General features: G+C 34.2%; 1 protein-coding gene across 9 annotated transcripts in view; it reads left to right on the top strand.

Moving 5' to 3' along the window:
• Positions 1–16,548, top strand: part of DENND1B (DENN domain containing 1B) — a 278,698-nt gene that overhangs the window by 60,441 nt on the left and 201,709 nt on the right. For all 9 annotated transcript variants that reach the window (XM_032317056.1, XM_032317062.1, XM_032317057.1 and 6 more), the window contains one exon: positions 11,274–11,317. In XM_032317056.1, the coding sequence (XP_032172947.1) occupies positions 11,274–11,317 (44 nt within the window). The remainder of the gene's footprint in view (positions 1–11,273; positions 11,318–16,548) is intronic.

Below are 16,548 nucleotides of genomic sequence, written 5' to 3'. Positions count from 1 at the left end.
GTCTACTCTAGTATCAAGGCAAGTATGTTGCTGACTTTAGAATGCTCTAATACTCTAATAGGTGGTATGTTATTCAGTCTACTCTAGTATCAAGTTTGAGGGACAAAAGTATTATAAACAGCTATAGCTACAATAATTTGTTAATGGATGCACAGTATAAAAAAGATGTAAAGTGTGACATCAGAAACATAAAATGTGTGTGTCAAGTGAATAAAATGGTAGAGTTTTTGTATATGATTGTTAAAATTTTTCAAGTAAACCTCAATAACCACAAAACAAAAATCTGTAGTACATACAAGGTAGAGAGAAGGGAATATACCATTATGGAAAATCACAACGGAAGATAGCAAGAAAGGAAGAAAGGAACTATAAAACAGCCAGAAAATAATCAATAAGATGACAATGTATCCTTATCTATAAATAATTTCTTTAAATGTAAGCAGACTAAGTTGTTTGAAGGCATACAGTGACTGAAAAGATTAAGAAAACAAGACCCAAGTATATACTGTCTATAAGAGACTAACTGCAGCTCAAAGTGAAGTGATGAAAAAAATGAGCAAGTGTAGCTGTATTTGTATCAGACAAGACAGACTAAGTCAAAAGCTGTAACAGAAGAGAAAGAAGGTCATTATATGATGATAAAGGGATCAGTTTGTGAAGACGGTACAATTGTAAATGTATATATACACACACACACACACACACACACACACACACACATACATCTTACATCAGAACATGCAAAGATATCAGGGAAATACTAACAGATCTGAAGGAAGTAATAGATATCAATGTGATAATAGAGAACTTTAATACCTACTTTCAACAATGGGTAAATCATCCAGGTAGAAAATCAATAAAGGAACATTGAACATTGGACTTGAATCATATTTTAGATCAAACAGTCTTAGCAGATAATATACAGAATTTCCATCCAACAGCAGAAGAATACACATTCTTTTCAAGCACACGGGGAAGTCTGTAGGAATAGACTATATATTCATTCACAAAATAAATCTCAATAAATTCGAAAGGGTTGAATTATACCAAGTATTTTTTGCATCCACAGTTGTATCAAACTAGAAATTAATAACAAGAGGAAAACTGGAAAATTTTAAAATACATGGAAATTTTTAATGTACTGCTGAACAACTAATGGGTCAAAAATTAAATCAAAAGGGAAATAAAAAAATACACCGAAACAAACAAAAATGGAAAGAGTATACCAAAAGTCATGGGATGTAGTAAGAGCAGTGCAAAGAGGAAGTTTAAAGCAATAAATGCCTACATTAGGGAAAAGTAAATACCTCAAACTAAGCTTTAATACTTCAAGAACTAGAAAAAGAACAAAGAAAGGCCAAAATAGCAGGGGAAAGGCAATGAAGAATGGAAATAAATGAAATGGAGAATAGAAAAACAATAGAAAAGATCAGCAAAACGAAGAACCATTTTTTTAAAAGATAAATTCACAAAACTTTATTTGGATTTACCAAGAAGAAAAGAAAGGGCTTAAATAAATAAAATGATAAATAAGAAAGGAGACATTACAACTGATACCATAGAACTACAAAGGATCATAAAAGACTATCATGAACACTATATGTCGTAATCAGACAACCATTCAAACTCACAACCTGCCATGTCTGAATCAGGAAGAAATAGAAAATCTGAACAGACCAATAATAAGGAGATTTAATCAGTCATAAAAAAGCCTCAACAAAGAAAAACTTAAGACCAGATGACTTTGTGGATGAATTTACTAAACATTTAAGAAGAATTAATGCCAGTTCTTCCAAAAAATTGAAAAGGGGGGAACATTTTCAAACTCGTTTTATAAAGCCAGTGTTACCCTGATAAAGCCAGAAAAAGCTACAAACAAAAGCCAGAAAAAGCTACTAAAAAAACCCTATAGGCCAATACTCCTGATGAATATAGGTACAAAAATTTTAAACAAAATGTTAGCAAACCAAATTCAGTGTCACACTAAAAGGATCATATATGAGGGAGCTCTCCTCTACTTGCTAGATGGGATGCTGCCTGATTCATGAATCACTTAAACCAGTTAGATCTTGAAATTCAAAAACAAAACAAAACCCATGACCAAGTAAGATTTATTCTGGGATTCAAAGATGGTTCAAGGTGTGAAAATCCGTAAGTGTGATACATCACATTAATAGGATGAAAAATAAAAATCATATCATCTCAATAGATGAGGAAAAGCATTTGATAAAATTTGATATCTTTCATGGTTAAAATTCTCAACAAGTTAGATATAGAATCTAGAACTTACCTAGCATAATAAAGTACACATGTGACAGTCTTCCAGCTAATATCATACTCAGTGGTGAAAAGTTAAAGCTTTCCTTCTGAGATCAGGAACAAGACAAGGAAGCCCACTCTCACCACTCTTATTTAACATAGTACTGGAAGTCCTAGCCAGGGCAGTTAGGCAAGAAAAAGAAATAAAAGTCATACAAATAGGAAAGAAAGAAGCAAAATTGTTTACTGATGACATGATCTTGATACAGAAAATTCTAAAGTCTCCACTGAAAATTTTTTAGAATAAATAAATTCAATAACATTTCAAGATACAAAATCAACATACAAAAATCAGTACATTCCTATACACAAATAATTAGCTGAAAAAGAAATAACACAATCCCATTTATAATAGCATCAAATACAATAAAATACTTAGGAATGAATTTAATCAAGGAAGTGCAAGATGTGTACATTGAAAACCATGAGGCATTGTGGTGCCTGGATCACTCAGTCAGTTAAGTGCTCTACTCTTGATTTTAGCTCAGGTCATGACCTCAGGGTCGTGAGATTGAACCCTGCATTGGGGTCCATGGATTTACCAAGAAATCGGGAGAGTCTGCTCTCTTTCCCTCTCCCTTTGCCCCTCCTACTCATGCACTCTCTCTCTTCTTCTCTCTAAAATAAATAAATCTTTAAAAAAAACCTGTAAGACATCAATGAAAGAAATTGAAGAAGACAGAAATAAATGGAAAGATATCCCATGATCATGGATTGGAAGAATTACTATTGTTACCATTTTGTTCATATTACATAAAGCCATTAATAGATTCAGTATAATATTTATCAAAATTCAATGGACTTTTTAAAAACAGAAGTATAAGAACAATCCTGAAACTTATATGGAACCACAAAAGACCCCAAATAGCCAAAAAAATATGAAAGAACAAAACTGGAGGCATCACATTTGCAAATTCCAAACTGTATTGCAAACTATAGTGATCAAAACAGTATAGTATTGTAGTACTGGCAAAAAAACAGGCATGTGGACCAGTGGAACAGAATTCAAGCCCAGAAATAAACCCATACATGTATGATCAACAAATATTTCACAAGGGAGCCAAGAATAATCAATGAGGAAAGGACAGTCTCTTAAATAAATGGTGTTGGGAAAACTGGATATTGGTATTCAAATGAATGAAATTGGATCCCTGTTTTACACCAATCACAAACACTTACTTGAAATGGATTAGAACTTAAATATCTGAACCCATAAAACTCTTATAAGAAAATATAGATGATGAGCTCTTTGACACCAGTCTTATCAGTGACATGATATGACACCAGATGCACAGGCAACAAAACAGAAAACAAGTGGGACTACATCAAACTAAAAAGCTTCTGCACAGCAAAAGAAACAAGGAAATGAAAAGGCAACCTACAGAATGGGAGAAGATGTTTGAAACCATATACATGTTTTTTTTTTTTTTCATATACATGTTTTTAGATTCCACATATGAGTGAGATTGTGCAGTATTTGGCTTATATATCTTATATATCTGATAAGGGGTTAATATACAAAATATATATGGATCCATAGAACTCATACAATAACAAAAAATCAGATATATAATTCATTTAAAAAATAGGCAGAGGGGGGCCCCTGGGTTGGCTCAGTTAAGTATCTGCCTTTGGCTTAGGTCATGATATTGGGGTCCTAAGATCCAGTCCTGCATCAGGCTCCCTGCTCAGCAGGAAGTTTGCTTCTCCTTCTCCCTCTGCCCCGTGCCCCATTTATGCTTTCTCTCACACTCTCTCTCAAATGAATAAATAAAAATATTTTATAAAATAAAAATAAAAAATAGAGGACTTGACTAGACATTTTTCTGAAGAAGAAATACAATGGTTAACAAATATGTGAAAATGTGCTCAACATCACTGTTATGGAAATGCAGATCAAAAACTATATTGACGGGATGCCTGGGTGGCTCAGTTGGTTGGGCAGCTGCCTTCGGCTCAGGTCATGATCCCAGCGTCCTGGGATCGAGTCCCACATTGGGCTCCGTGCTCCGCGGGGAGCCTGCTTCTCCCTCTGACTCTGCCTGCCACTCTCTCTGCCTGTGCTTGCGTGCTCTCTCTCTCTCTCTCTCTCTGACAAATAAAATCTTTAAAAAAAAACATATTGACATATTTATCTTATAATATGTTAAAAAAAGAACAAATGCTGGCAAGGATGTGGAGAAAAGGGAACTCTGGCTCACTCTTGGTGGAAATGCAAATTAATATAGCCACCATGGAAAACAGTTTGGAAGTTTCTCAAAAAATTACAAGTATCATTACCATATGATCTAGCAATCCTACTTCTGGGTATATATCAGAAGAAGATGAAATTATTATCTTGAAGAGAGATCTGCACTCCCATGTTCTTTGCAGCATTATTCACAGTAGTCAAGATTCGAAGCAACCTAAATGTCTATCAATGGATGAATGGTTAAAGAAAATGTGAGGTATGTGTATAATGAAATATTATATATATATTATATACATAATATATACAATGTAATATTATTCAGCCCTAAATTAAAAGAAGAATATCTTGCCATTTACAAAAATATGGAGTGGTCTTAAGGATATGCTCAGTGAAATAAGTCAGAGAAAGACAAATACTGTATGATCTCACTCATATGTGAAGTCTAAACACATGAAACTCAAAGAAAGAAAGTAGAATGGTGGTTGCCAGGAGCTGAGGGAGAGATGTTGGTCAAAGGGTACAAACTTTCAGTTACAATATGAGTAAGTTCCAGGGATTTAATGAACAGCATAGTGACTATTGTTAACAATACCATATTGTCGTCTTGAAAGTTTCTATGAGAGTAGTGCTTTAATGTTCTCACCATAACCACAACAAAAACAAAAAATTAGTAATTATACAAGGATTTTTGTTGTCTTAACTAACCTTATTATGAACCTTTCACATATTGAATCAAGTTACACACCTTAAACTTATACATTGTTGTATGTCAATTATCAATAAAGCTGGAAAAAATAATTTTATTTTTTTTAAAAAGATTTATTTATTTATTTATTTGACAGACAGAGATCACAAGTAGGCAGAGAGGCAGGGGGAAAGAGAGGAAGGGAAGCAGGCTCCTTGCTAAGCAGAGAGCCTGATGTGGGGCTCGATACCAGGACCCTGAGATCATGGCCTGAACTGAAGGCAGAGGCTTTAACCCACTGAGCCACCCAGGTGCCCTGGAAAAAAAAAATTTTAATGTAATTACCTAACTCCATGCATGCTTTTTAATATTTTTCACATAATACCATATGTAGAAAATGATATTTGCATAGTAAACTTGGGAGGGAAGGAGTGGGCAATAGGGAAGAGAGAATGGAAATTGATTTTACCTTTTTCAGTACCTGACTCTGATCAGAGACAGAAAGCATTTTTATTCATTAGTTTAAGAAAGAACTTCAGGCACCTAATTTCATAATTATAAATGCTGCATGTATTGATTTTACCATATTTGTCAGTCCTAGGTCTTACGATATATGCAGTAGATTTTCTACTGAAAATATACTGTTTTAAAATGCATTAGCCTGATTTGGTATAACATTTAGTGGTAATGGATTTTACAGGGGAAAAAAAACCACCTCACTTCCTTTTTTATTAGTTTTAAATCAGCAATTCCTATCTATAACAACTCTTCTGTTTTAATTTTCTTTCCATCACACATGACTGACAAAAACCTCAACCACCTTGACTGAATCTTTCAGTTATCTTTTACCTAAGCTGTTGGATGATGCTGGGGAAATAGCACATTGTTGCCATTAAATACTAGGTTGGATACCTACCAAATCTGATACTTAACAGTGCCTGAAACAGTCACACTTCTTCCATCAGCCACCAGCAACTTCTCTCTTAAGCAGAGAGCTTTTCTCGTACTTCACAGAAAATAATTAGCAATTTTTACACAAAACTTTTGCTTTTGCACCAACAGTTCTAAAATCTCCTTGGATTCAGATTTTCTCTCTTTTTTTTAACAATGGAAACCATTCTCCAGCTTCCTTCCAAGGTCATCTCATTTATTTGATCAGGATGCCATTCTTCCCGCCTTCTCAGAGATACCATCTCTTTTTTCTTGGGCTCTCTACTGGCTCATTAATTCCTGTTATCATTTAAACTTATTCAAGTCCGCATCATACTAAAAGAAAACAAATCTATATAGCTTCATCTTTCTCTCCTCCTACCTTTATTTTCTTCTTCCTTGTACAGTGTTTGTTTAGAAGTTCTCTCCATACAATCAGCCTGCTCATTCTCGTTCATTCTCACTGCATGATCCCAGGGCTGCCTTCTGCTCCCCATCATTTCACAGAAGCTCATTTTATTGTGGCTTTATGCTTTACATCTAGTTGCCATTTTTTAGTAATCACTTTGCTTAGTATTTTGCCACATTTGAGAATATTTTAGATGTACCCTTTCCCCTTGACTTTCATAACAACATACACTCTAGCTGTATTCTTTGTACATTTACAGTTTTTTTCTCATTTGGTTTATGTCATCATCTGCTTTAATTGCTTTCTAGGATACCCAGGATACATTTTAAACTCTAGTCTGTCCCCTAACTCTCCAGCTTTATCCCTTGAGATTCTCTCCCTTGCACTCTACATTTGGGATGTATTACCTTCCCCCCCCCCCCCCCCCCCCCCCAGTTTTTTTAGTTTCTAGATTGCATTGTGCTTTCTATTAATTTCCAAGACATCATATTATTTTTCCAGTCTGGAATGTTCTCTCTTGCCCAAGTTAGAACTCAGATCATCCTTTGCGTGTCTGACATGTTAGTTTGCATGTACTTTCCTTCCTAAGTAGTTCAGTGACTTTAAATTAGATTTCCATATGTTGTAGTGTAGTATCCTGTACATTTAGTGTAACAGTCATTAAATTTTATTGCATTATATGTTTTGGATACTTTCTTTTCTATAAATTGTAGAGACCTTATTTTGTTTATTTCATCCTTATATCTCCATAGGCGGAAGAATAAAATTGCATATTTTCCTTAAGAAGTCTTGCTTGTTTACATTAAAGAGACGTCACCATTCCTTCATTCAGAACATTTTTTGAAATTATTAGGCCAGTGAATTTTTAAGTTGAGCCCAAGTATTTCTACAGGATACCTTGTTTAAAACAATAGTTTGTACTTTGGAGTTCAGGGACTTATCCTATTTCTTTAGTGCTATATAGAGTTTTGAATGGAATAAATTGAACTTAAATGGGACAGAGAAAGGTATTGATTCTGGAAATTATTTAAAGTAGCTGCTTTTGGGGTGCCTGGGTGGTTCAGTCGGTTAAGTGTCTGACTCAGGTTGTAATCTTGGGGTCCTGGAATCGAGCCCCTCTCTGTGCTCATAGGAAGTCTGTTTGGCCCTCTCCTGCTATCCTTCCCCAACTTGTGCATGCTCCCTTGCTCTCTCTCAAATAAACAAATGAAATCTAAATAAAACAAAATAGGTGCTCTTTAGATCTCAATGAAGAAATTTCTGGTCTGTCACGTTGACTAGCCTTAGTATAACTAAGACAAACTCCTTCTTGTTCTGGCCCTTGGTTTTCTCCTTCATAAAATTCTGATTCAAGCAGAGAGAGTCAATTATCATATGGTTTCACTTATTTGTGGAGCATAACAAATAGCATGGAGGACATGGGGACTTAGAGTGGAGAAGGGAGTTGGGGGAAATTGGAAGGGGAGGTGAACCATGAGAGACTATGGACTCTGAAAAACAATCTGAGGGTTTTGAAGGGACGGGGGGTGGGAGGTTGGGGTACCAGGTGGTGGGTATTATAGAGGGCACGGATTGCATGGAGCACGGGGTGTGGTGCAAAAATAATGAATACTGTTATGCTGGAAAAAAAATAAATAAATAAATAAATAAATAAAATTCTGATTCTGCAAGGTAGGTAAATCAAACACTGAAAGCTATAATCCATCATATTACTTACTAATATATAGTCTACCTTTCAGAAGAGTATAGTCTCTGAACTGTGATTTACAAATATGTAATTTTAAAGATTCATCTATGAATTCCCCAGAATTCAGTAAATGGTATTCATTTACGCAAATTAAAAAGTTTGCCTTCCATTTTTTTTTTTAAAGATTTTTATTTATTTATTTGACAGACAGAGATCACAAGTAGGCAGAGAGAGAGAGGAGGAAGCAGGCTTCCTGCTGAGCAGAGAGCCCGATGCAGGGCTCAATCCCAGGACCCTGGAATCATGACCTGAGTAGAAGGCAGAGGCTTTAACCCTCTGAGCCACCCCAGGTGCCCCTGCCTTCCATTTTTTAATAATGTAGTTGAATCACACTAGTATTTTAAGTTGTTTTAATTATTGATTTCTGTGAAGGGCTGAAAAATATGAAAGACCTGATAGCAAAGGGGGAAAAAAATGCTGAATTTATCTCACTTTACATTAAAAAAAAAAGTCATGGATTTGGAATACTTGTGATGGTGATGCACAAATAATATTTTAAATATTCTTATTCCAAATTTACTGATTTAATAAAAATTTTTGTATTTTCCTTTCTATACTCTAACATCTGTTATTAAAATAAGAGACTACATTTGTGTGCAAATCAAGTCATGCATTCTTCCAATCATATTTATTTGGTTTCTAGATTATTGGTGGCAAAAGTTGCTATAAAATTAAGATATGGAGTCTCCCTTGAATTACTAGTAGACATTGGTAAGAAAAGAAGCACAGTGTACATGGGGCCTCACCAGTAGCTGTGATTTCTGCCAGCGGTTCTCATCCTTTCATCCATAAAATAAGCAGAAAATCGACCTAACATTGCCTGATCAGATCTGATATCTAGAAAGTAATCCTCAGGGAATAGAAGATTCAGCCTTTGTGCATACATTTGAGAATTAGGTTACTTCTTTTTCAGAGCCATTTTTTTTCTTCCTTTGCAGTACTTGTGAAAAGTTTCTACAGAGATGTGTCAGATATGGTATAAATCTAACAATACAGGCAGTAACTAAGTTAATCCATTTCAAAATATGGATTCACATTACAATAAATGTTTGAGTGCTGAAGTGGAAATTTCATTTAATGAAAAGAAATAGGATATTTTTTACTAAATAATTAAACCAGTAGATGCTGTTTTCATTAATTCACCTGTTACTTCATTCTGTGAAAGAATAGGCAATACAGAAAAAAAAACCCCAGTATAATAGAGGATGAGAAAAAGTGAGTTAGCAAAACGTACTAGGGAAAATGCTATGAACAATAGGGGCAAACCATTGTCTGTACAAGGTACACGTTCTGGTTTTAAAACGTAAGTATAAGAAATTTGTCACAAACATTTTCTTAAATGACAGCTGTAAAATTGAGGTTGTTCAAAAGGGGTGTTTTAAATATTCATGCCGAAACTCTTTAACTCCGTTATGTATAGGCGAGAGCTATTCTGCATTTCTGTATAATTGATTTGGTTATATGGCCATTAGTGTATTAACTTTATCAAAATAATAACACTATTTCATGAAGATTCCATCACTTAACTTTTGTTTTATGCAATTCAAATCTTAATACTATCATGGGGGTAAAACTGACTCACACATACATATTTTCCAACATAACACATGTTCTTCACTCATACATACATATTTTCCAAAATAATCTTCCATGTCTTGAGTAATTTTTGGTGACCTATAATACATGTCATTCATTTTAGAATTTTACAGTTTTTTTTACATGAAGAGATAATCATTTAATATTATCTGTGTAAATTTGAAATCACAATTTTTATATAAGATGTTTTAAATGATTTCTAATTTGTATTGGCTTACATAGAAACCTTCTATTCCTTACTAAATAAAAAAGGTTAATTATATAGAGTATGCTTTTTTTTCTTTTTAATTTAAAATAATTGAAAAAATTCCTTTCAACTTAAGTAATACAGCAAGAGGAGATAGCTCATACTAAAAATGTTGCTAGGTAATTATTGAGTTTTGGAATTCAAAACTTGAAATTGTGCATTCTTGGACTGTTTTTATAAAAGCAATACAGAATAGTGGAAATAATGGAGTAGAACTTATTGTGAACATAAATGGTCTACCCTTTTTACTTGGCGTAGAATTTAAATCCTGTTGTATCTGTGGTACTTGTTACTTTTACTATCTTGAGCTTGTAAAGGCTCTTTCAGAAGTAATATTATCCTTTTTTAAAGCACAAGTACAGATGTTCAGAAGTTTGACACAATTAAAAAATGACTGTACAACCAAAATATTTACTAGTGCTACTTAAAAAGACTTACTTTTAATATGCTAAGTAGAATAGAAATAATGGGAGAATTGATGAAAATGAAAAACCAGTGAGAATATTTATAAAGCAACATTGGTTTATGTATATGAATAACTAGATATATTAGAAAAATTTCTTTAAAATGCCCTGCAAATATCACTTGTATTTTAAGTAAGCTTGATACCTTATAACTACTGCCTTATATCTATTATTTTATAAAAGCCTTCATAGAGTTGCAAATATAGGATTTCAAAAGTGAATTTGATATAAAGCAAGCATTATTACAGTGTTCATAAATATTTAGGATTTTAAATGGAAATTTAAAATGATATATTTTAGTCTAATTTTTAAAAACTATAATACATTTAATTGCATGTTTGCCACATTTATATTTTTCTTTTCAAATTAAAACCAATATGTCAAGTGTAGTTAAATCTTAAAATTTGTATTTCAGAATCTTAAAATATAAAGTATATAAATAGAAAAGTGAGTTGTGAAAAGAAATAATGAGTTTTAATAATCTAAGTTATTAATTTTCCTGTTTCCAAAGATCATTAAAATGCTTAAAAGATCAAAATGCTTTATTTTTAACTTCTTCAACTGTAAATGTTTAAAGAGAAATTTAAAAATCATTTAAAAAGTAGCTCTAACAATGTCTTAACAAGAAGTTGGTGTAAATGTGCTCTTTTGCCTCTGTTTAATGCTGTGTGTCAATTATTTACAGATCCGGTGGTATTGTGGAAATTCCCGGAGGACTTTGGTGACCAGGTTGGAACCACATAATTTTTAAAAATCATTTATAACTAGAGTACTATTATTATTACTACTGTTAACTTCAGCAACTACTACTATACATGAATTGCTATTGTTTTCTCTTGACCAATTGTGAGGAAAAAGATCATCAGGTGTGCAGAATATATATGGAAAATCTTTTAAAGCTTCCAAATAGATGGATGATGAGGAAGCCCTTTCATCAAAACTAATAAGAACCGAATGTTTACAGTTTCAACATATTTTTGCTCTTTTTTAATCTATCCCTGGAATATATTTGGAAACACTTAAAAATTTTTCCCATCAAAAAAACTTGACAATACCATACTTTGTTGAATACCCTCTTACTATTACTGTCTACTTGAAGTAGTAACTGCTGTAAATAAGTGATTAGTTCTCTCCTTTTACAATGTTGTCTGAATCATTTACATATATGTTGAATTGATATTTTCTTTTTTTATGTAATTCATACCTATAGCTTTACTTTCTTAAAAGAAAATGAGACTTCAGAATGAGTTTATTCCATTTGTATTTGTTTATTTATTTTTTATTTTTATTTTTTAAAAAAGATTTTATTTCTTTATTTGACAGAGATCACAAGTAGGTGGAGAGGCAGGCAGAGAGAGAGGAGGAAGCAGGCTCCCCGCTGAGCAGAGAGCCCAATGTAGGGGCTCGATCCCAGAACCCCGGGATCATGACCTGAGCTGAAGGCAGAGGATTTAATCCATTGAGCCACCCAGGCGCCTTCCATTTGTACTTTAAATTGTAGTCTTTGATAGTCCCTTAAGTATTTAGTATGACCAAAATTATGAGTTATTTTGACATGATATATGTAAATAGAAAAATCTTTTAAAATTTTATATTACAGATTTATCATTTTGAAATTAATTATGTAATATATGGTTAAAACACAGATTTCAATTTTTATGGAAATCTGATGAACGTATTCTTATTTTTTTTTGCCTGCATAACAAGGGTATAAAACAGTCTTGTCACTGTTAAAATTTAAAAATGTACTAGGATAAGCTTAACCGTTAAGTTCACAGATATGATTCTTAAAATTCTCATAATTTATAAGTTGAAAGCTGACAAAAGTATTTGTTTAAAGCAGTTCATTCAGAAATAAGTATACAGAAGAATATTCGTTTAGAGCAGTTCATTCACAGATAAGTATACAGACAAGTGATTTTGATATGTAGAAGGATAACTTTTTATGTGTGAAAATCTATACTAAGACTAGGAAGTTACACTGAAAAAAATCAGTAAATGGGTATGTTAAATATTAACTGAATCTAATGCAATCTTGGACTCTTTCTCACATAAAAAGAGAGGTATGCACTTAATTTGTTTTTAGCTCTCTAGAGAAAGAATAGATTTATAAATATCTTAAGTATGCAAAAGAAGTCCCCAGTGAAGACAGGGTTTGGCTATATGATGTGTAATTGGGTTTGTTTTCAAGTAATGTGTAGTTAGGTTAGAGCCTTACCGACTCATTTTAGCACTTTGAAATACTATTCTTCTGGTATTCTTGATTCTTCCTTGTCCACTTATCCAAGAACAAACCTCCTGTCCAGGTTATGCTTTCTTTTCTTTTCTTTTTTTTTTTTTTTAAATTTTCTATCTCTTAAACTGCCCCTGAGAATTCCTAAGAAATCTAAGACTCCTCACTTTGGGTTTCACATAAGGGTGATCATGTACTTGAGTTCAGCTACAGTAAATTTTTCAGTGAGACCAACTATCATTGTCCCTCTTTGTGACTGATAAACTGGTGATAGAAATTTTTTAGTTGGGGCTGAAATGTTTTGTTTCCCAAAATTCGTGACACTAGTGGAACATTAATAAGCCTTTACATACCTAGTAAATTGCAAAAGCAGTTAACTGGGTAATGGTGATGAATGTCCAGAATTCCAGTTCATGGCAATTCTTACACATTTTTTTGAAGGTTAGGACTGAAAGGACCATTAGATACCATTTTGTTTAAATACTTCACATTGTATCTGGAGAAACCAAACTTTATGTAGGAATCTAGCCAAGGGCCTTGAAGAATGGTTTTCCTATATGCTTTTAGGTGAATATTCTGAGTACTGCATGTGATTCAAGTACTCTGTGTGTATTTCTCATCTTTTTTTACCACGTACTGTTGTACACTGATTCTTGCTACACTGCCTTTTCACTGGATCTGAGACTTGCTTCAGTAATAATAATTATTAAAAAGCTCTTTATTTAGCTCTTACCCTGCACTGGGCAGTATTCTGTGTGCTTTATGTGCATAATTCATTTGTCTTCAGACCGGCCCAGTACTGCTAGGAAATAGTATCTTCCCCCAAAGTGAGGGTTAAGAAACTTGCCTGAGATCGGGCTGCTTATCAGAGGCAGAGCTAAGATTTGAAGGCAAGTTTGTCAAACTCAAAACCATGTGCTATTTATTAGCAATGAAGCTATTTTCTTTCTGCTTGGATTGCTTACCCAGATACTCAGTTATTTTATTTTAGCTCTTATAAAAATAGTTTATCATAACAGTTCTTTCCCCCTCATTATCTTTAAAATTTGAAATCATTGTGTTATTTAATCCAAAGAAATCAATTCATTACCCTTTGTTCTACTACATGGAGTTGTTGATTTGTCATAATCGTTGATTTATTACAGGCTCCTCGAGTATGTCTTCCTTCTTTAGTTGGAAGAACCAGTGGGACAGTTCAAAGTCACATTTCAGGGGCTATAATTCGATTTTTTCGGGGGTACAGTGGAGAATTTTCTATAGGGAAATAGGAAATGAAACTGTAAATGTAAGTGGAGCCGGGTTTTGGTTACATTAAAGGCCTTGCTAAAGAGTTAGTCCTTCAGATGAACTTGAGGAGAGTGTGGTCTGGCAAAATACATGTGTTAGTAGTCGGGAAGAGATTTCCATACAGATTTGTTGTGGGAGAAACCGGAAACATGGAAATTAGTTGGCTATTGCAGTAGTTCAGCTGAGGGCATCAGAAGGATCTGAAAGGGTTAGTTACTTTAGGAGTGAAAATGAAGATGAGCGTAAGGGGGAAGGAGGATAGAGGTTGCGTGCAGAGGTGCTCTGTGGGGCATAGGGTAGAGAGGAATAGGGACAAGAGGATGAATTTGATTTTTGTCACTCCAAGAAATGTCGAATTATCTTTGTGTAGGGGGTGGATGGGACTCTGGGGATTGGAGAAGAATGGAGAAGTGTTACAGCCTGAGGAAATACAAAGCTGGGAGTGAAGTTGAGGATTGCTAAACACACTGAGTTGATGTCAGGTTTATGTTTTGCAAATACATTGAGGGCTGTCTCTGGCTGAGAAGATTAATGCAGACCAAGTCTTCCCATCCATGCCACTGATAGTCACAGTATCCCTTCACACAGTTGTGAAAGGTTCACAGCCTCTGTATAAAAGGAGTAATTCTGTTTCTTTTTGCTGCTATCAAGATAATCTCTCCATTGCCCTTAGTTCTCTATTGTTCACATTTATACTTAATGGCTTGAGGCTGTTTTTCAGAATGCTTGATCCCACCCCCAACTCTCTGCTTGCCATTTTCATGGTTCATGTTTCTGTAGCATTTGCTGCTTGCATATAGCACGCCCACTTTGGACCATGGTTTCTCCGTGTTTCCTGAGTGAGAGGAATCAATCTTTGTGAGAAAAGTATACTTTTAGAGAGGGGTCTGAAATAAAATCTTGTAACTGTTGGAATCAAACAGATATGTGTTTGGATACTGGTTCTGTATTTATAGATTGTGTGAAGTGTTGCTTTAGATAGGGACTTAATCTCTCGTAGTTACTCATTTGCGAAATGGGACTGATTTTACTGATCTGACAGAATACAGTGAGAATGAAATGAGGTCGAGTCTATAAAGCACTCAGCACCATGCCTGGCATGTGAAAAACACTCCGTAAGTAGGAACCAATAGTTTTGTTAAAATATTGCAAGGCCGAATGTTTACCAATTTATTATGAGGCTTAGATAAAATTGCTTTATGTAGAATATCATTTTTATAGGTGAATAACAAGTTTGAGAATTTTGCTACTTTATAGAACTTCAGGAAGATTTGTAATTTAATGGCATAGGAGGTAGTAATATGTAAAAATTCTTCTCTAATGTGTGCTTTCTGACTTTTCTGAAATTTCTGTGCCATTAATTGATGACTATAGTGGGTATCTGCTGTTTAACTGGCAAAGCTGTTACTTTTTAGTTATTTTTTTTTCATGAAAATCTTAAACTGTGTTTAAGATTTCTTTTTATCAGGATGGCTATCAGCAGAAGTCACAGGACCGTGGAGCTGTGGTCTTTTAGTAATGGCCAAGACGTCATTTGGATAGGAAAGAAGGTTATGAAGACCTTACCCCAGGTCATACATCCTATTTACCTTCAGTCTTGAGTACTTTTCCTATTTTCACACAAACTGCAGTCTTTTCATGCTTCTGGGCCATTTTTTATGTCTCAGATACCCTTTTCCCATTTCTCTGATGTACTCTCTCCATAATGCAAATGAAATGTTTAATCTGCTGTGATATTTTGAAGCATTCCTCTTTTTGCAATCCAGACTCATTTTTGTATTAGTGTGCCTGCCATGTTAAATGAGTAACCTGGAGTAGTTGTTCTTGGGTGTCTTATTTCAGTGAATGTTCCCACATAACCTTCTTTTCCAAGTCAAGGACTCTTGTGCATTTATATTTACTTCTCTGTCCCTCATGCAATTGCTATTCCCAGTCTGTCCTCAGATCCTAATTCTCGTGCCTCTTTTATGTCTTGCCAGTCTCTCCACTTCTCTTTAGTTCTAGGATCCTTTCCTTAACTCCTATTTTCCTAACTCTTCTGTTTTTCTGCCTATTTAATTTGTCCTCCACAGTGTAGCTAAAATGATCTAAAAGACAATGGATTGATCTCTCTAAAACACAAATACTGCTGCTCCTATCACTCGTGTCATTAGTTCCTTGATATGCTGGGTACTTTCCAGGTACTTGGCCTGTATTAGCTCATTGAATCCTAATAATGCCTCTAGGAAGTGAAGGGACTACTATAGTTCCCATTTTACAGATAAACAGAACTACAAAGTACTTAATTTACATGGCAAAAGTCACACAGTTAATAAGTAATGAGCCATTATTCCAAGCCAGACACTGACTCCAGAACTTCTAGTCCTGAAGACTCATTTAAACTCACTACTTCCCATTGATGCCTTTAAGATAAGGTTCAATTTCTCAACATGATCAAGCT

This window comes from Mustela erminea, chromosome 17 (genome assembly GCF_009829155.1).
Source record: "Mustela erminea isolate mMusErm1 chromosome 17, mMusErm1.Pri, whole genome shotgun sequence".
Classification (NCBI taxonomy): Eukaryota; Metazoa; Chordata; class Mammalia; order Carnivora; family Mustelidae; genus Mustela; species Mustela erminea.
The sequence above is the reverse complement of the archived record's forward strand: the minus strand, read 5'-3'. Positions and strand labels throughout refer to the sequence as shown.